The sequence below is a fragment of the Oryza brachyantha genome, chromosome 5 (genome assembly GCF_000231095.2).
Source record: "Oryza brachyantha chromosome 5, ObraRS2, whole genome shotgun sequence".
Taxonomy (NCBI): domain Eukaryota; kingdom Viridiplantae; phylum Streptophyta; class Magnoliopsida; order Poales; family Poaceae; genus Oryza; species Oryza brachyantha.
The window spans coordinates 19,642,951-19,662,273 of NC_023167.2; the positions used below are offsets into that span (position 1 = coordinate 19,642,951).

A 19,323-nucleotide genomic window follows, 5' to 3' on the forward strand; every position below is an offset into this window, starting at 1 on the left:
TACAACGTTAGGTTAGACCTATCTTTTATTATTGCGAGGTACTTCCTCATATTGTAAGACTTTTTAAACATTTAGCCTTGTCTAAATTTATCTATAAATAAATATATATAATTTATATATGTGTCTAAATTCATTAGCATCCATATGAATCTAGATAATACTGGAAAGTCTTACATTGTTATATGGAGGGAGTAACGTTTAGTAGTTTGTGGAGAAAGAGAACATCTAGGAACTGATTGGAGATCTCAAAAGAAAAAAAAAATACGATGGATTTTCTGGGGAGGCTATTAGGCCAATCTTAATGGGAATTTTATGAGCAATAAATAGGGTGTCATGTAGACATTTTTGATGATGTGACAAAGTATTAATGAAGAGAGAGATGAAATGAGTTTCATGAGAGCATGTACAATAGCAGGCTATAAGCCAGCTATAAGCATATTTTAAAGAGATAAGATGGGAGAGAAGAGATGTGGACTACTAATTTGTAGCTAGATGTACACGGACTCTAAGACAAAATATGTGTATGACATGTAGGACTATGTATTGATGTTTTGTAGGTAATTATTGTATGAATTAGTTATTAGATTGACTATAGATGAATTGGAACCAGTAGTGTGCTATACTATTGAACTTGCTCTGAGGATGAGTTACCTAGACAACTTGTGTCTTGCATGTAACCTAGGAAATAACAATAGATGAAACTATGCATTGAGAGAGTGATGTTTTATCCTAGTTTCAAACTTTTTAATGACATGTCACTCTAGGTAAAAACTTAGGTGCTGTTTGTTTCTATAAGTCCTAGGACTAAAACATAAGTTCCTTTTAGTCCTATCATGTTTGTTTGGAGGGACTAAAAAGACTAAAACCTCATTAAATGGCATACTCAATAGTACACAGCATACACACATAGCTAGGTCTAGAGTAGTAAATTAGATGTATTATAGGTCTTTAGTTCTTTTTAGCACCTCCACTAGAAACTTATGGACCTAGATAGTTTATCTCTCTTAATCCCTTATGTTTGATATTTTAGAGGCTAAAAAAACTAAATTAGAGGAACTTATAGATTAGTCCCTCTAAACAAACAGCCTCTTCCATTGAGGATGGCCATATGCTATTGTTGGATTGAACACATGCTAACCTTTTGCTGGAGAGAAGGACCTAGAAAAGTCAAAGAGCGAGGGCCTTTAATAATTCAAAGCGTAGCCATTGACCAGCTGAGCAGTGTTTGACAGGAACAACACTCGAGTTTCACGGACTCGGATCCATCAGTTTGAAGCCATATCATGCCGACGCGCATGGCTAGCGACGATGGCTCCGATCAGAAACCGACGTCCAAAGTGTGTGAACGAAACGGATCACAAAATCTCTCGCAAATTCAGTCGGCACCACGCACGCACTCGACGCGTCGTCAGCCAGGCCGCTTCAAACACACACGCACACAGGCAGAGTAACAGTTGCTCGTGCTAGCTAGCACTCATACTTATACTTACAGGCTAGAATTTAAATTTTAAAATTCAATTTAGAGTTGATCTTAGAGTTTTTATTATATATTTTTTTAATATTAGTACTTAAGAATACGTGTATAAAATTTTTACTTATAAATTATTTTTATGTTTACAAATAATTTTTTTATTAAAATGCTAAAAAGAACAGGTCCAAGTTGCCGCAGCGTACGTACACATCTCGATCGAGCACGTAGCGGCCGCGTCCAAGTCACACGCACAGAAAGACGCGGCGGTCCCAAATCTTAGCCAAATCGGAAGGCTGCGCCCATCCTATGCGACGCTCCCCTCACCCGGTGTCACGCGCGTTGCACCCGTACACATCACCACGATTTGGTCTAGGTTGACCAAATCTCTCTCGGTGTTTGTTCACAGAGAGACGCGCAGCTAGCTGCTGTATCCGCGCGCCGCTCGCTGTCAAATTCAATTCACTGTCTTTTCCTATTTAAATACAAAAATTAAAGGGCACGTCAAAAACTCAAACTGGAAACGGTTTCCATTAATTTGACCAGCAGGAGGTTGGTTGCTTTGCTTGTGTGACAAAAATTGAACTTTTACATGCCGCGGATTTAAAGGCGGGCGGTAATTAAAAGGAAGGAGTTGGAAGAACGGCAGGTCCTCCCTGCGGCTACGCGTCGGATGGATTGCACGATCGGTGTATTTACATGCATCCGCGTCGGGAATCGACAACTCCAGGTGCCCACCACCGCACGCACTCTCGCTCGCCTCTACAAACCAATAGCGCGACGGCACAATATTTAGGCTTTTTTTAATCCTTATTGTGTGTCGACTAGAGGACGCGATCCCATCATCTAAATAAGATAAGTTAGAAAACAAATATTATTCTTATAATATTATAAAAAGAAGTCAACGGATGAATATTGGCGATGACCACGAAGCCAACAGAGCAGTGGAGCAATACCTGATAAATTAAATGTTAGCTTAAATTTTTTAAAATAAGTAATCTTATTTACTCCCTCCATCTCAAAATAAATCAACTTTTTAGTTTTTAGATATAATGTTTAACTCTTTGTCTTATTAAAAAAATTTACGATTAATAATTTTATTTTTATTAGATGATAAAACAATAAATAGTACTTTATATATGACTATTTTTTTAAAAAAATTTGAAAATTTTTTAAATAAGACGGATGGTCAAATGCTCGATATAAAAATCGAAAAATTGATTTTTTTTTTGATGGAGGGAGTACGGAGGTGCTGATCAAAAGCCGAGAGTGCTGCTGATACTACTTACACCTCCCATTGCCGAGGGTTCCTGCCGCTTTTGGAACTCCTCCATATTAAAAACTCCCAAATTACGCAGTCACAAAAGATTCCGATGGAGACAGCGACAAGTCTCATACGGGCATATGCCACAATGATCCATAGTCTACGTTGTTATTGCACCTTATTACGCTTCTCTCTCTCTCTCTCTCGTTTGACATTTTCGAAAGTCAATCCAATTAACAAATGGGGTCGAGATTAATGTCAATGCTGACATTTCGCTCGAGCTTGTTAAATAACTCGTCAGGGGTGTGCTTGAACGGCATGATTCCAGGTTTATTCCGTACTTGATGCAGCTGCCAGGTGGTTTCTCTGTCCCTGACCACTGCTCGATCGGTTTTGCAGATCCAGCTCTCTCTCTCCTCTCTCTCCCTTTTGACATTCGGAGCAAAGTCAGATGGAAAACAATAATTAACAAAGTGCTGGCCAGTGACAAGCGCACACACATCTTCTCATAACAAACACCCTCCCAGTTGTTTTTCTTTTAACCCAGGATGTTACTGACTTTTACACGTAAGTTGAACCATTCTGCTATTTAAAATAAATAAATAAATAATAAATATTTATTTTGTTCTCAGAATATGAATAACTTAATTTTCTACCTTTGTACAATAAATCTTCAGTAAAATGAATAATCAAATATATATTAGCGACATTATTATCGATTAAAAACCGGAGAGAGTGTGTTAATTAAGCATGCATGTGGCGCCTTACTAAATAGACAACACGTGAAAGGGGATAAAAATTAGGGCGAGAAGCGAAGACTGCGGATTACGTGCAGATCCTGAGGCGATCTAGTTTATCGGTGCATGACAGACACTGATCAATGGCCGCCGCTTTTCGTGCCCACCACCACTTCCCACACCCACACCCAGCCGCTGTGTTTGACTTTCTACCCTCTCGCCCTTGCTACTTACTACTTAATTCCGTTCATCTCGCCGCTATAAATACGCGCCACTCGTCGCAAAGTCAACCCCCTCCTCCTCCTCATCCCCTCATGACCCTCCTCACACAACACGCTAGCCGCTGCCGGATTACTGAGCTGCGTGCCCATGGAGTACTCCAACGATTGGGATCTGCAGGCGCTCGTCAGGAGCTGCGGCACGGCCGTCGCCGACTCGGAGCCGGAAACCGCCATTGCTGCAGCGCCGCCGCCGGAGCTTGTCGGGCAACCGGTGGTGAGGTCGGCGTCGGCGGCCGTGGCCTCGTATTGCGACTTGGAGTACTTGGACCTGTACCACCACGAGCTTCCTCGGGCGCCGTTCATGGTCACGGCGCCGCCGCCGTCGACGAGCCGCGGCCGCGGCCGCGAGAGAGGGGAGGGCGAGCGCGAGGTGCTCATCTCCTTCCCGGCCGCCTCGACGTCCGGGCAGGGGCAGCTGCTTCCCAGCAGGAAGCTGCCCGGCCGGAAACCGGGCGTCCGTACTGCAAGGCCCAAAAGAAGGTACTAGAAAATTCTATGCTTCTACAGCTCTAGTAAACTCTACCGTCTAAATGTTTCGTGAAATATTGGCGCCAACGTACAGTTAGTTGTGGTTGATGCAGCAAGAAGAGCCAGCTGAAGAAAGTGGTGTGCGAGGTGCCGGTCGCCGACGGCGGCGTCTCCACCGACCTGTGGGCATGGCGCAAGTACGGCCAGAAACCTATCAAGGGCTCGCCGTTTCCTCGGTATATAACTCATCTAATTACTCAGCTATGAAAACGTACCAGCTGCCTCAATCAGCTAGCGCATTATGTTAATTACCTAGTGTTAACTTGAGACCTCTGGCTATGACATCATATTAAGTTGCATGCATCAGCCAGTTACATCTAAAAACCTAAGTTGATAAGAAAAGACGAATAATTCACTCTGTACACTTCAACACCACCTAACTATAGCTGCACCAACAATATACGATTTATTTGGACATGGCGCGTTTGCGGTTAGCTGATTGCATGGTCCGGTAAATTACACAGGGGATACTACAAGTGCAGTAGCTTGAAGGCGTGCATGGCGCGGAAGATGGTGGAGCGGTCGCCGGAGAAGCCCGGGGTGCTGGTCATCACCTACATCGCCGAGCACTGCCACGCGGTGCCCACGCAGATCAACTCGCTCGCCGGCACCACGCGCAACAAGCCGGCGTCCCCTGACCACCAGCAGCAGCCGCAGCCCCAGCAGCCGTCGAGCGGGCAGTCCCCCGGCGCGACGTCGACGGACGAGGCGGCGACGGCGACGGGCAAGCGGGAGGACAGCGCCGACACGTGCTCCATGGGCGACGACGAGAACGACCTCTGGGCGCCGGTGGAGATGGACATGGACGATTTCTTTGGCCCCTTCGACGACGATATCGACCACTTCTTGGAGGACGACGTCGGCGTTCTTGGACGCCGGCTGTCGCTCTAGTTAAGTTGGTGGAGCTAATGAATTGACTACACATGGAGAGTATTGGACTGTCATGCATGTTCTTCTCCTCCATATATTATATCGACGAAGATAGATAAAAGATATATAGTGCTCGTACGTGTTGCACGCAGAAGGATCGATCTCCCAGCTAACCTATGTTTTCTGTACGTTGAGAATTTTTGCTCGGTTTTGCACGTTCTTCCCACTGATGATTCTTATACGCGCGCGTCATGTTTATAGTAGTTGATTGATCGGTCCAGGTCTCCAGACCCGTACGTCACGTTAATTGGTTCACTTGCTGAATTCGGATGCCGGGGTATCTAACAGTTGCATAAGATAATTGGTAGGCTTCAGGTGACTAGAGTTATGAGGAATTTCAGCCAACTTATATTAAACCTCTCGATCAGGGAGGCAAGAAGACAGAAGAGGGTGGAAGATGGTAAGGACTAACCGGCGATGACCATGTTCTCTGCGAGAGCAATTTTACTGTTCTTATGTATCGAAAGATGTACCAAAATTTTAAACCTACTCAAGGACCGTAAAATTTCCCCTCTGCAAACCTCGATGCTAGTAACACACAAATCCAACAAGCTTTGCCATATTAGACATCTCCAAAAAGAGGCTAATATGAGTCCCAAAAATTAAATTTTAGCATTAGAGCTAAATTTTGGCTTTCTACTGGGGTTCTCAATACAACAATTCGTCATCCTTGGAAATGATCCCGGCCAGCTGCTGCCACCATCTCCCTCCCCGTCAGCTTCACGGCTGGTTGATAGATTTTGCTAGTTGATGTACCTAAATAGGGGTTCTATGATTTAGCTCAGTGTGGATTGTAATCTAAAAAAATTGATGTAGCACACTGAAGTATTGTAACAAATATATACTAGCTTATAAAGTTTTTGTGCACACAAGCAGAATGATTATATCCAGCATTTTACTCTAAAGTAGAATACCAATGATTTTAATTGAGACAAAAGATTAACGTGGCCCATTTTAAAAATTTTGGAACGAATTATAGGGCCACTATTGGAGATGAAGATGTTTTTATCCCAAAATTTATTGGCTAGCCCCTAATCCAGAATTTTTAGGAGCTAATTTTTAGCCTCCTATTAAAAATGCTCTTAGGTATTCACGGTTAGAGTCGATGGTGAGAGTTGCTTTAGAGGGGTTGGGCCGGCAAGGAAACCACGGACACGAGTGGGCACAGCGGCTGTGGCAGAGGACGGATTGAAAATAAGATGTGACCAAGTGGTTTCTCATCCAACGCTATCGTGTGGCCGCCGTAATTACGATCTTTAGAGTAAAATGGAGAGATATAACACATACATATACATTTTGATACGTGTGCTTAAATCAATTTCAAATAACAATTTATATAGTTTTTAGTATTATTAAGATAAAGTACGTAAAAAATGCTTGCAACGAAGATAACAATTAGTATTTGTTAGTAAGATCTAGTTAATAGTAATTATTAGTCCTTTTTTTTGTTTTATGCGTAGTGACTGTTAGTGATCCAGTAATATCAAGGTTCCCAATCACCTAAACATGTTTTAAAACCAATTTGGAGGGTGGATGGAGAAATAAGTTGCATAGCACCATGTAATTACACTATGATCCTGTTTAGATAAAGAAGTTCTGGGACTACTAGAAAAAAGTCCCTCTTCTTCCGAACATGATGGACTTTTTTAGGAATTTTTTTCTAGTAGTCCCTCAAAAATCAGTAGTTCTTTGAGAGGGATTTTTAGAGACTTTTTCTCCCTCTTTTCACGCGTTGCCCCTCTTCTCTCCCCTCTTCACCCCTCTGTCGCCTGCCTGCCCGCCCGACCAACGGCGCCGCCCCCGCCCTGCTCGCCAGCCGGCGCCGCCCCCTCCCCCGCCCGCTCGTCGGTCGACGTCGACGCCACCCCCGCCCCCTCTTCTCTCCCCTCTTCTCCCCTCTGCCACTTGCCCGCCCGCCCGACGGTGGCGCCCCCGTCCCGCTCGCCGGCCGACGCCGACGCCAACGCCACCCCTGCCCTCGCCCGCTCACCGGTCGGCGCTGTCCCCGCCCCTCTTCTGTCCCCTCTTCTCCCCTTTACCGCCTACCTGCCCGCCTGACAGCACCGCCCCTGCCCCCGCCTGCCCGCCCCCTCTTCTCCCCACTCTTTTCAAGGGTACTATAGTATTCGTACCCTCTACTAAGACACTTTTAGTCCCTCTTCCCAAACAGGAGGGACTGCACAAAAGTGCTAAAGGCTACTAGTAAAAAGTCCAGGGATTACTAAAAGTCCTTGAATCCAAACGGGCCCTATATATCATAAGTGGGTGAATAAAAGCTACGAAGAACAAAAGATTGAATATTTAACATTAGATAACTTATTATACTGAGTAAAAGCTACAGTAACATTTATTAGTAATTAAATATGTGGAAGAGACGAAGCTGCATTAACATTAGATAACTTTCCAACCCTGACCCCAACGGATGCTTGGCCTTGAACGGGTCCCCGATGCCCCGAAAAACAGTGCAAAGAGCGAGAAAATGAAGTATACTCACCGTCGCTGGAGAGGGAGGCAAGGACGCCGCCACCGCCGCCTCCTCGCGCGCGAGAGAGAGAGAGCAGCTAGAGAGGGAGAGCCTGTGGGAGAGTGTTTGTGTGTGGGCTTGGGTAGGGATAGGGATATCGTATGTTTTGGATTTTACTATTTGAGTAGGCTTTTAGTCTTATTGGGCCTTCAATTTATCGGTTTTGAAAGTTTAATACGCCTCTTAGGGTCCTCGCCGGTGTAAACTCTTCCTTGTCCTTGGCTCCAAATCCCCGCGGGGTCAAAATGCCCCCCGGACGGTAGAAGATAACGTTGTTATGCATGATGTAGGCATCCAAGACATGATTAAAATTTGTGGGTATATTTTATACATCCCCGAAATTTAAGTTGTTCCAGTCCTAGCATTAGCCTGCTTACTAACCCCTCCAATGAGCCGTTCCCATCCATGGCGGCAATGCACTACCCTTCGAGGCGACACGATCACCATCGCCAAACACCCCCTTCCCCCACCCAATGCCTCAACCTCGGTACCAGTGGTAGGAAATAATCCTTAACCCTTTGATCTTAATTGAACGGCGTGGGATCACATGACCAAATAGATATATAACAATGTTGAAACAAAAAACATTAGGGACAGATTTTTTGGAAGGAGGCAGGAGCAGTTTTACATGAACGAAATTATACCCGGAAATCTTCCTCCCTTTCCTTCGCTAACTCTATCAATTACTACTATACTATGGCAGAGAATATTAGGAAACGACCTAATATCAATTAAATAGGTAGAAGTGAGGTTTCGAATCCATGTTAAAATAGATAGAAGTGAGGCTTCGAATCCATACTAGCTAGCCTATCACCTCGTGGAGCTAACCAGAAAACCCATAGGTAGTCATAGTTATAAATCTTCACCCATAAAGGCTGGTTTTAGAAGGCCACGTTATTTTTAAATCATAGCCGTCCAATCACAGTCCAGAATTTCGCCACGTGTCCATCCTCAGCCGCACTATTCCGGACTACGCCGAGCTATCCGAATAAAATAAAAACGCCAGAACGAGAAAACGCCGGAACGACCAGCCTGCGCCCTGCGCCGTCCGCCGTCGCTCCTCGCCGTCCGCCGGCCGCGCCCTGCGTCGCCCGCTTTCTTCCCTCCTCGTCGCCCGGCGTTCCCGCACGGCTAGCCGATCTCCTCTCCGCGCCGATCTCCTCCCCCCATCCCTCGCTCTGCGCCGTCCGCCGCCGCTCCTCGCCGTCCGCCGGCCGCGCCCTGCGCCGCCCCTCCCCGCCGTCCGTCGGCTGCGCCCTGCGTCGCCCGCTCTCTTCCCACCTCGCCGCCCGGCGTTCCCGCACGGCCAGCCGATCTCCTCTCCCCGCCGATCTCCTCCCCCCACCCCCCGCCCTGCGCCGTCTGCCGCCGCTCCTCGCCGTCCGCCGGCCACACCCTGCGTCGCCCGCTCTCTTCCCTCCTCGCCGCCCGGTGTTCCCGCGCATCCAACCAGGCCCAGCACCATCTGCCGTTGGTGAGGGAGGAGCCGCCACCGTCGACGGCTGCGGGGCTGACGGTGGCGGAGGCGCAGGCGAGGCTGCGCGCATCGGGAGCCGGCGCCGTGCCGTACGCCGAGTTCCTCCGCCTCTGCTGCGACGCCGCCGGACCGGACGCCGGCACCTCCGTCGCGCGCGTCCTCGAGAGTCCGGATCCGTCATCGTGCTCAGCAAGACCGTCTTCCTCAGGCCCTAGATGGTACGATCTTCACCTCCTCCCTCCTCTCTCTCCTCAGGCATTAGAAATATGATAAGGGATTTGTCTTGAACTGACGTCTGGTGTTTATTTGAAAGATTTTTTCACCATAGCCTTGGTTCAGGTTCTAGCAAGAAGCATTTGAGGCAGCATATGAGGAGCTTGCTGGTGATAATATGCAGGCGAGTGAGATGGCCGTATCTGAGATTGCTCGCATGTCAGTCCACAGTCCACAAGTATTAGGTATGATCAAATTGGTCTCGCCCCCCTGGCTATTATTCTAGAACAATGGTCTTATCCTTGATCATGATACTACACGGAGATACCTTTTTTTTTTCCTTTGTTCTTATTTTTGCAATCATTTTTTCTGTTTGCTTCCCTGTGATTATGTTTGTCATAAGTGTGATTTGCCTCAAAAAAAATTTTCTAAGCTGTAGTAGTCGTCTACTATCGATCGATCAAACCTGATTCTATTTTGATTCGAGAGGTAACCAGCTAAATGGCAGCGATTTGTGGTACTGGACTTGCAAGTTCGTATGAAATGACTCAAATTGGTACTGGCACTTGCAAGTTCCTAACTTTGATTAAGAAAGCTCTCATTTGTGAACAGTTTTTCCTTTCTGAAAAAATTCTGTTGGACCAAATCGCACCTCATTCCTGCTTTCATTATTTTAGGCATATTAGTTTTTAGTGTTTTTCCTGGTGCAGTTAGATAACAAACTTTTGTCAAAATATTTTAAAGAGCATCATCATGTTTATCAGAGGTAAGAAACTAAACTTATGTTCTGTCTATTAAATCTCACTGTTATCTATCAGAGGTTTTGTTTATAGAAGATGAAAGATGGTTTTGATATAATTGATGGTTAGTCCATGCATTTTTTTTCTTTCATGAGTTTTTAGTGTAGCAGAATGGGTGCTTGGCCTCCTAACGGCTGTGAGCTGTGGTTAAGTTGTCTGCAGATGTTGTTCCTGGAAAAATCATTATTTTATTTATGCACCTGATTTAACTTTTTGTATCTCAGTATGTCTTATTCCAAAGGGGTATTGGACTGGATCGCACTAGCAACTTTTTCTTTATGGAGAAAGTGGACATGATCATAGCTTGCGCATGGCGAAGGTTCCTAGAGAAAACAAGGTCTGCTATCCACTATATATGTACTTTTATGTCCATTTTATCTTGATTATCCAAAATAACTTCTTTTACAATGGAATTTTAGACTGCAAAAGCTTTTCTCAAGAAAAAAAAGTGCTAGGCGAAAAGCAGATTCCAATAGAATGATGACGTGTGGTCCACCACAGGTTCTTTTCCCATTCCCTCTACTCTCCTACCCTTTTTACTCTTCAGTTAGAGAGTAATTAATTCGAAATTTATTGTTAATCATTGTTACATATTGTAAATACATTTTAATTTCTTCTAATGCCTCTTTCAATTCAATAGAGGGGGTATTCCTTCCCTCATTTCACCTTCCAATACAAGGAAATTCTTCATTCCAAGCGGAGTCTGAAAGGTACAGAGCCCTTTCCCATTCCCTCTACTCCCCATTATTTTTTACCCTTTTGGTTTGGTTCTGAGCTCGCCCACCAACAAGCTCTTCTCTCCATTTCTTTGTTCGGATGCTTTTTTTTTTTTGCAGTGAGGGATTTGTCATCGCTGGCTAGATTCGTGCTGCGACCCATCCTCCTCCTAGATCTGCGCTGCAAGCCCTCCTCGACGGTGAGATCTGGTTCTCTCCTCTACCTTTCTCACTGGTTAGGATATAGGCATATCAACACATCTGCTTCTCTTTGATGCATGTGGAGCATCTGCCATCCGTATAGCAATGCTGCCGCTCTCCATTGGGTCTGATGTTTCTTTCTGGCCCCAACTTTTCTTCACTTGCTGATTTCTTGCATTATCAAATTTCAACCTACATTGAAGGTTATAGCTATTGCTACTGGTAGCTATGAAATTATTTTTTCTGTCCCCTCTCTTTGATTAGGCCAGCAGTGTCCAGAGTATAAACATGTGAATGTTATTGCAGTAGCACTAAAAGAAGATGAATGATCATATGGAAACAAACATGATCAAGGTGGCTATATATATTCTTAAATTATATCAGTGTATCAATTTCAAGAGAACAATATACTTCAGTTTTGTGTCCAATATCATGGGTCTCCTTAACATTTGTCACGAATGGATTAGCAAAAGCAGTGGCAAAAGGTTCCAACGATGAAATATGGTGTGCTTACTTTCTTAATTGTTTCTATAACCTACTTTTCTATGTGAGATTTTCAGTTTTTAACATTTGTATCGGGAGACAATTTATTACGGTTTTGCTCTAAATGTTCTGTGACAAAAATATTTAAGTGCAATCACCTTTTGCTATTGTCCAGCTACATATTTGTAACACATCGATTTTCTACAAATTCCCACTGCAACGCGCGGGGTATATCAACTAGTTGATTATATTTCAGTTCCACAAAGCTTTGTGGCAGTTTTTTTAGACAATCCTATGTTCAATTTCCTTCCATGACAAGCTGATATTTGTATGGGCCGAACGGCAGCTTTGTTTGGCCCATGTATCATGTTCTGCTCTGCTTAATGCTTATCGGAAACAGTCAACTCACGTTGTCAGCGTCCTTGGTGATGACAAGTTGACATTGGAGATTGGAAGCAACCACCGTACGGCTGCATACTGTTTGAGACCTGCGATCTAATGGCTGATGCATTCTGACTTACGAGCTGGTCAAATGCGGCCGCTAGGCTAGTTGTTAGCAATAGGTAGATCTTCGCTGAAATGATCTGATCGTGCCAATGCTCTACAGGAAATCACAAGCCCACAACCGAGTCCATTTTTCTGAACCGGGGACAGGATCAGTGCACTAAAAATGCAGCCTCTGTAAAATTAAGGCTTGTGGCAATAGTATGTGTGAGCAGAGCTCATGCCCTTTCCCTCGAAAAAAAAGACACAATTAAGGTTGGATTCATGGTGACACAAACAAGAAAGGTGCAGTTCTTGTAGCTCATTATTGCAATCATTAGGAGTACAGGTAATCCGGGAAGGTGCTTGTACAGTCGCGTTCAATGTGTCAAGAACACAGCACACACAAGGACAGATCGAGCAGGGCTGGCGTTATTTGCGAGAGGATCGATCGATGGGAGCAGCAGAGGTTGTGGTTGATGGACATGGATATTAGCTAGCTAGCTAGAAGAGGTCCTTGAGGGTGGGGAGCTTCATCTCGCCGCTGGTGGAGAGAGGGATGGTGAAGTTGCCGACGATGGGGAGGTCGACGGTGAGGCCGACCCGCAGCTCGTAGTCGATGTCCCAGTCCCTGCCGACGTCCTTCACCACCGAGATGATGAAGTCGTAGGGGATCTTCGCCGGTATCTCCAGCTTGGTCGTGTCGCTCGCCGCGATCCACCCCGGGTCGGGCATCGTGCCGGACGCCACAACGCTGGTCGCGAGTCCAGTTCAAATCAATCATTCATTCGATCGACCAATTAGCAAGCGATGGATCGGATGAATTGGCAAGAGAGATGGGTGAGGAGGAGGGACGTACTTGCCGGCGCACTTGAGGGTGTAGGTGAGCTCGCAGATGGGGAGGCGGTGGTCGTAGGGGTTGGAGACGTTGACGTTGCTGTGGACGGTGATGCACTCGCGGCTCATCCCCTTGAACGACAAGCTCTCCAGCGACGCCTCCGGCTTGGGGATGTGCGCGATCTTCTCCGCCACGAACCCCTTCGCCTTGTCCATCAGGCTCGACATGGCCGCCTCCTCCTCCCTTTCTTTTTTTTTTCTTCCCTTGGATCGATGGAGCTGAGGTGGTGCCGTGCAGGAGGGACGCGCGCGGGGAAGAAGATATAGCGAAGAAGAAAGCGTGGCGCGCGTCGTGGGCGCCCACGTGCAGTGTAGTGCGCGTGGAATCCGAGTGGTTTTTTTTGCGATTTTGGTCCGTGAAACCGCGCGATTTGGCGTGGCCGGGCCGTGTTTGGGCTAAACTTTTGGGTTGCGTGGGGGCGCGGCGGAAATTCGCGTGGCGGCAAGGGGAATTTGGTACGTATTTACTAAATTGGAATTATTAAAGGGGGAGAAGCTTCCGTCACGCGGCACCACGTCCCGGAACGGACGGTCCATCGGCGGAGAGGCACTTGCTACTTGCTCCTTGCAACCTCATCGAATATAAATATCTCTAAATTATTTAGCGGAAATTAAATTTAAGAATAAAAAGCTCAGTGTCATCAGATTACGAGAGTTATAGTATAAAACTAAAAAAATCTTAAATAAAAAGTGATCGATGTGACAAGTAGTACGGTAAAATATATCTATAGTTTGAGATAAAATCTATCTATCTATCTTCTATCTATCTATTATATAATAAAGACAGTCCGAAAGGAAGCTCCATGTTTGTTCTGGGGGCTAGAAATTACCATGTTAATTGGAGAAAAAGAAAAAAAATATGCACCGTTAGAGATTAATCGGAGAAAAAAATAAATCTATAACGTTAGATTGGAAAACAGGAGAAAATTTTATGTTAAAGTTATAGAACTAATCGATCGGACTTAACTAAAAGAGACAACATATAAAAATAAAAATAGTACCAACAGTACCAGCCATACCGGTCATAGTAGCGGGCACATGGCAAAACAAATATCACATCCTTTGATGACTTTTTTTTACCAAAAGTCATCCGATGATATATTAGTAAAAATTTTGAACATTATTCTTATGTAAGGAATGACTATACGATTATGCGATTATGTTATGAGAGCCAAAAAAGAAGGCTACACGTTCTTCCTGTAAATCAAAGAAAAAAAATAAAAATCTACGCCATTATATCATAATATAATATATCTAGATCATACGATCTAGATTTGCTATAAAAATAAAAATTTTACACGGTTAGATCATAGTATATCTGGACCGGAAGGTCTAGATCTGCTATAAAAAAAGAAAAACATGCACCGTTAGATAGATCATGATGAGTCCAGAATATAATGATATAGATTAATTAACCGTTAGATTATAATATATGTAGATAAAAAATAATTAACCAAATCGAGTGATCGACCACCTTAAGACTCGGTATCAAAAGAAGCTCCGAAGCTGTCTTGCTCGCAGTCCATGACTGCCGATCTGCAGTTGCAATAAACGGTTCTGACCCTACGAGCACCTCAAGATCTACTGTACGGATTGTGGATGTCAATTTTACATTATATAGATATTGAATATAATTAAAATGAACAACAATTAAGTGAAGTAAACAATATATATTAATATATTTTGGACTTTGGATAACAAAAGTAAACAAATATTAAATATACACTAAATCTAGCCGCTCAAATGCGCGGGCCACCCGCTAGTTTCAATAATAATAGAGATACATATGTTTTAAAATAAAAACTAATTAAGTAATTATAGCTTGCTTTGAAGCGCTGCTGCACCGAATCACCGATCGGCATCGGCGATCGCATCTCTGCAACTGCGGCGCCGACGAACTGACGCGCTCGTATACAACTGTACGTCAAATTGTGCATAGATCTGGAACAGCCTAGCTTTGCTTCGTGTAAAATGTGTTACGAATCTGATTATTATAAATAATAAGTAGTGTTGGATGATCGGTGATTTACACCGGATTTTTTTACATCCCTTTTAAACCTTATTTCACACTTAATCCATCTGAAAAACATGGTGCAGAATATATCATTTTTCGACACGGACACAGACGAGCACTGACGTGGAAAGGGACGGTGCTAAAAATATTGACGCTGAAAGTATATTTATAAATAACTTAGTACTCCATCTATTTCTTAACGTAAAATGTTTGATTTTTTTTACTTATGATGTTAGATCATTTGTCTTATTTAAAAATTATAGAAATATCATTTATTTTGCTTGTGACTTACTTTATTGTCTTTAAGCACGACTTATTATTTTTTATATTTATACTAAATTTTTAAATAAGACGAAAAGTCAAACATTTGCAATAAAAAAAATCGAACATCTTACGTTATGAAACAGAGGTAGTGAGTATTTTACAAATAGATATTTAGCACCAATCTCTTTAGATGTTACCATGTACACGCACACGGGTGAGGGTGTCGGTGCGAGCATCATGTTATGCCCAGTAGCGTATCTATGATTTTAAGTTTGGATGGCCCAATATAGATTTTTGTTTAAATATCATAAATGCATTATGCCAAATATATATTGCAAGTTTAAAATTAATCAAAATTTAACTATCACATATTACAAAGAGAGTATTCCTCCTTTTTTTCTCATCATAACAGTTTTTCATATACTTATATACCTTATATTAGAATTTTAGCACCTAGATCCGTCCGTGGTTGTGCCGAGATGTTGGACCTCGAACTTAACAACGCAAAAGAAATCCATTCCTAACCAAGTTTTCAGGGATGTACTTATAAAATATATTTTTAAAAAGGATCAAGATGCAAAAAAAATCGTGTGATTTAGATCCAACCACTGTTCTACCATCCCAGAAGAGTCAACCGGCGATAAGAAGAGCGACGAGCTCACCAACGGCATGTGATATGGCGACCGCGACACAAGTGGCTCCGTGACACTGGGCTTCACGACATTGCCGACAGCCCGTATGCTCGAAACCTCTCTCCATTTCAGCCACTATTCTTTCTCTTCCCAAAAAAGGCCCAGCCCGTCGAAAATGCATCCGGCCCAGTACACACTGTACGTCCACGTCACTGCACTGACCGAATTTATGTGGTGTTTAGATTGAGAAAATTTTTGGAAAAAGTGTCACATCAAATGTTTGATCGGATGTCGGAAGGAGTTTTTGGACACGAATGAAAACGAATTTCACGGCTAGCCTAGAAACCACGAGACGAATATTTTAGTCTAATTAATCCATCATTAGCACATGTTGGTTACTGTAGCACTTATAGCTAATCATAGACTAATTAGGCTTTAAAGATTCGTCTCAAGATTTTTTTTATAACTGTGCAATTAATTTTTTAGTTTATCTACGTTTAATGCTTTATTTAGATATCAAAAAATTTAATGTGATATTTTTTTAAAAAAAATTGGGAACTCGTTAATCGTTCCCAAACAGCGCCTCCGAGCGCGACCCCGAACTCTCCAACCACCGAACTCCCGCCAAATCGCAGCTGCGTGCGACACCAACCCGCCATAACTCTCTCTCCCTCCCCAACGCCCAACCTCCATTCCTCTCCCTGTCTCTCCAACTGCAATATGCAAGAGCAACACTGCCATTCCAAATGCCCACTCACTCACAGCAGCAATCGGCCATGGCGGAGGGCGAGCCCAACAAACCCAAAGCCAAAGATGTCGGCGTCGTCTTCGACGCCGCCGCCAAGGTGAAGGCCGAGTCCAAAGCCAGGGCCATCGAGGGCGGCGATGCTGGCGACGCCGAGAGCGCGAGCCCGGCCGGGCACGGCGGCCGCCTGCTGCGGCGCGTGTGCTGCGGCCTGGGAGCCGTCGCCGCGGTGGCCGCCGCCGTGATGCTCGCCCTGTCGGTCACCGTGCTCAGGGTGAGGGACCCCACCCTGTCCATGGACTCTGTCACGGTGGATCGCTTCAGCGTGCGGCTCGGCGCGGGGGCGGCCTCCCGGCCGCTGCATATCAACGTGACGCTCGTCGCGGCCATCGTCATCAGGAACCCCAACTACGAGTCCATGCGGTTCGGCGCGAGCGCCACGGAGTTCTACGTGGACGGCGTGCCGGAGTGCGTTGGGCTGGGCAGCGCGCCGCCGGGGGAGGTGGCGGCGCGGGGCACGAGCCGGGTGCGGGTCGGCATGGACGTGTTCGTCGACAGGGTGGGCCCCGCCGTGGTCGGCGAGGTGCTGTTCGGCGGCGGCGAGGTTGGGCTGAGCAGCCACACCGCCGTGGACGGAAGGGTGAGCGTGCTGGGCGGGCTGTACGGGCGGCGCGCGGTGCGCGTGGCGATGCGGTGCCGCGTCCTGCTGCGCGTCTCCTCCACCGCCGTCGCCGCGGCTGGCTCCCCGTCGTGCGTCGCGGACTTCACCAGCCACTGACGCCAGCGACACCCCTCATGAAATGCTTGCTTTCCGCTAATTCCTCCTCTCTTTCTCTCTTGTGAAATTAATTCTGCTGATCGATCACACCTTTTTTCTCGGTTCATCAACTCCGTTTTGTACCACCATCATTCTAACTTTGAGCTGATTAAAAAAAGAGCAATTTTATCATCACTAAGAAAGTATCAGGATGTAACAATATTTTCAATGTAAAATTTAACATCTCGTAGTATATAAGGTATCAAGAGGTTTGGTACCAAACTTTACATAGAAAACAGTAGTAACTTCTGTATCATTTTAAGGATATAAAAAATGCTCTTTAAAAAAACGTGTGTAAGTAAGTTTCTCTTTCTTGTGATGCTCAGGTTGATTGCCCGTGGATCACGCAATCTTATGTTAATGAGTCTTTACTGGACTTGGACTGGCAAGGTATGTGGAATTCGCGAGTAGCATTGACTCCCGTTTGGAATCCACAATTGCAAATTGGTTGCAGGTACTATCACGACGTTTGCACGTTTGGAACAAGTTCATTTTAGGTCGCTAAAGTATGGGTTAAGGTTTAGTCAAGTACCTTAACCGCGAAATTAACATTGCTTGAGTTTCATTCAAGTCACTTAACTGCAAAGCCAGCTATAAAGCCTAAGACTTGTAATTCCAGTGCAACTCGATTCCTTCGATTCTTCTGGGGAGGCCAATTTCATGCCTTTTTTCCCCTACATGTAAACACTACGTCAAGGCCACAAGAGACGAAAATCAAGCCGAAAATGTTCTGAATACTGTATTATTGAGACTACGATTTACAGTGGTTTCAGAAGTTCAGGGACGTTTTATGTCCAATTTAAGGATTGAGGGATGTGAATGAAACTCGACCTATAAACAAGGGACCTAAAGTGGACATTTTCCTGCACTTTACCTAAGTTTTAGTTAGGAATAAGTTCATCGTAGGTCCCTTAACTTACCGTCAAATATGTTTGAGGTCGCTTAACCACAAAACCAGAAATGTGTACCACTAAACTTGTATAAATCGTTCAAAAAAGATCTCTTGGCAGTATTGACTCAATTTTTACCCGGTTTTACTGACGTGACATATGATGGGTCCTACCTGTCAGAATGTTTTTTTTTCTTTTTTCTCTTTCTTTTCTACCGGTCTCTCTTCTCTCTCATATTGAGTGCAGGCGATGGTAGGGCGGTGGCCGACGCGGGCTGGAGGGTGGAGCCGCGTGGCGGCGATAGCTTGCGGACGAGTCCGACGACCTCTCCTACAACGGCACGAGAGATTGGATCGATTTTAGACGGTCGCACGAGCTGCCGGTGTATACCGTCCCAAGCAGTCTCCTCACCTACGCTGCACTGCGCTCTAGCTGTAAACATCAGTCGGATGAAAAGCAATTTCATGAGAAGAAAAACAGAGATAATTACCACCATTGGACCACTTCAAAAAAAATACCACCATTGGTCTTGGTGTTCGTCATCTCCATCCCCTCCAAGAAAACTTCCACCAGCTTCCAAAGCAGCAGGAAAAGGAACGATAGAAACAACAAGCAAGAACGAAGAGAAATGGGGACGGAGATCACCATGACTCTGGTGTTCCGTGTTCGTCACCTTCCTCAAGAAAACCACCAACACAGACCAAATTCAAGAACATGAGGTAGCACCACACCACTCATGCACCACAAGAGAGACACGGAGACCAACCAAAATCTCACGAAAGAGAACAGACACGCACTGCTCCTTGATCAAGTAGTCCGCACAATGAACGAAACAGCAAGAACGAGAGGAGCATATGCAGCGGCCAGCATCAGCAACAACACCAATAACACAAACACATCACCATGGGAGAACAAGAGAAGGAGCGGTGCCAGCCTGCAAGCCGTCGTTGCTAGCTTGC

At 45.0% G+C, this 19,323-nt stretch overlaps 3 protein-coding genes and 1 long non-coding RNA gene across 7 annotated transcripts; 3 read left to right on the plus strand and 1 right to left on the minus strand.

The window, feature by feature from the left end:
- Positions 1 to 3,817: 3,817 nt before the first annotated feature.
- On the plus strand, positions 3,818 to 5,330 carry LOC102722775 (WRKY transcription factor 22-like). The gene is made up of 3 exons (XM_015837227.2): positions 3,818 to 4,230; positions 4,332 to 4,454; positions 4,743 to 5,330. The coding sequence occupies exons 1-3, from the start codon at positions 3,839 to 3,841 to the stop codon at positions 5,167 to 5,169; spliced, it is 942 nt and encodes a 313-aa protein (XP_015692713.2). The 5' UTR covers positions 3,818 to 3,838; the 3' UTR covers positions 5,170 to 5,330.
- A 3,410-nt stretch (positions 5,331 to 8,740) lies between these two features.
- Positions 8,741 to 11,668, plus strand: LOC102716133. 3 transcript variants are annotated; one of them, XR_423559.3, is made up of 6 exons: positions 8,741 to 9,427; positions 9,523 to 9,667; positions 10,447 to 10,559; positions 10,642 to 10,723; positions 10,863 to 10,932; positions 11,059 to 11,668. It is a non-coding gene; the product is annotated as an uncharacterized LOC102716133 (long non-coding RNA). The 3 variants fall into 3 exon arrangements; XR_001550250.2 differs by having other exon boundaries at positions 9,538 to 9,667; XR_423560.3 differs by having other exon boundaries at positions 9,549 to 9,667.
- Positions 11,669 to 12,394: 726 nt separating this feature from the next.
- Positions 12,395 to 13,254, minus strand: LOC102716414 (late embryogenesis abundant protein Lea14-A-like). The gene is made up of 2 exons (XM_006654784.3): positions 12,965 to 13,254; positions 12,395 to 12,859 (listed from the first exon to the last, which is right to left on the minus strand). Exons 1-2 carry the CDS (start codon positions 13,168 to 13,170, stop codon positions 12,610 to 12,612), a joined length of 456 nt encoding a protein of 151 aa, XP_006654847.1. The 5' UTR covers positions 13,171 to 13,254; the 3' UTR covers positions 12,395 to 12,609.
- A 3,316-nt stretch (positions 13,255 to 16,570) lies between these two features.
- Positions 16,571 to 18,778, plus strand: LOC121054520. 2 transcript variants are annotated; one of them, XM_040524504.1, is made up of 2 exons: positions 16,571 to 17,864; positions 18,611 to 18,778. In XM_040524504.1, the coding sequence occupies exon 1, from the start codon at positions 16,659 to 16,661 to the stop codon at positions 17,433 to 17,435; it is 777 nt and encodes a 258-aa protein (XP_040380438.1). In that variant the 5' UTR covers positions 16,571 to 16,658; the 3' UTR covers positions 17,436 to 17,864; positions 18,611 to 18,778. The 2 variants fall into 2 exon arrangements, with proteins under 2 accessions (XP_040380438.1, XP_040380437.1); XM_040524503.1 differs by lacking the exon at positions 18,611 to 18,778 and adding an exon at positions 17,929 to 18,473.
- Positions 18,779 to 19,323: the final 545 nt, after the last annotated feature.

Excerpts from the sequence above, each read along its gene's own strand:
- LOC102722775 (XM_015837227.2), top strand. The coding sequence starts at position 3,839 with ATGGAGTACTCCAACGATTGGGATCTGCAGGCGCTCGTCAGGAGCTGC. Across the intron at positions 4,231-4,331 it reads ACTGCAAGGCCCAAAAGAAG|CAAGAAGAGCCAGCTGAAGA; the intron begins GTACTAGAAAAT and ends TGGTTGATGCAG. Across the intron at positions 4,455-4,742 it reads AAGGGCTCGCCGTTTCCTCG|GGGATACTACAAGTGCAGTA; the intron begins GTATATAACTCA and ends TAAATTACACAG.
- LOC102716414 (XM_006654784.3), bottom strand. The coding sequence starts at position 13,170 with ATGTCGAGCCTGATGGACAAGGCGAAGGGGTTCGTGGCGGAGAAGATC. Across the intron at positions 12,860-12,964 it reads ACCCTCAAGTGCGCCGGCAA|CGTTGTGGCGTCCGGCACGA; the intron begins GTACGTCCCTCC and ends ACTCGCGACCAG.
- LOC121054520 (XM_040524504.1), top strand. The coding sequence starts at position 16,659 with ATGCCCACTCACTCACAGCAGCAATCGGCCATGGCGGAGGGCGAGCCC.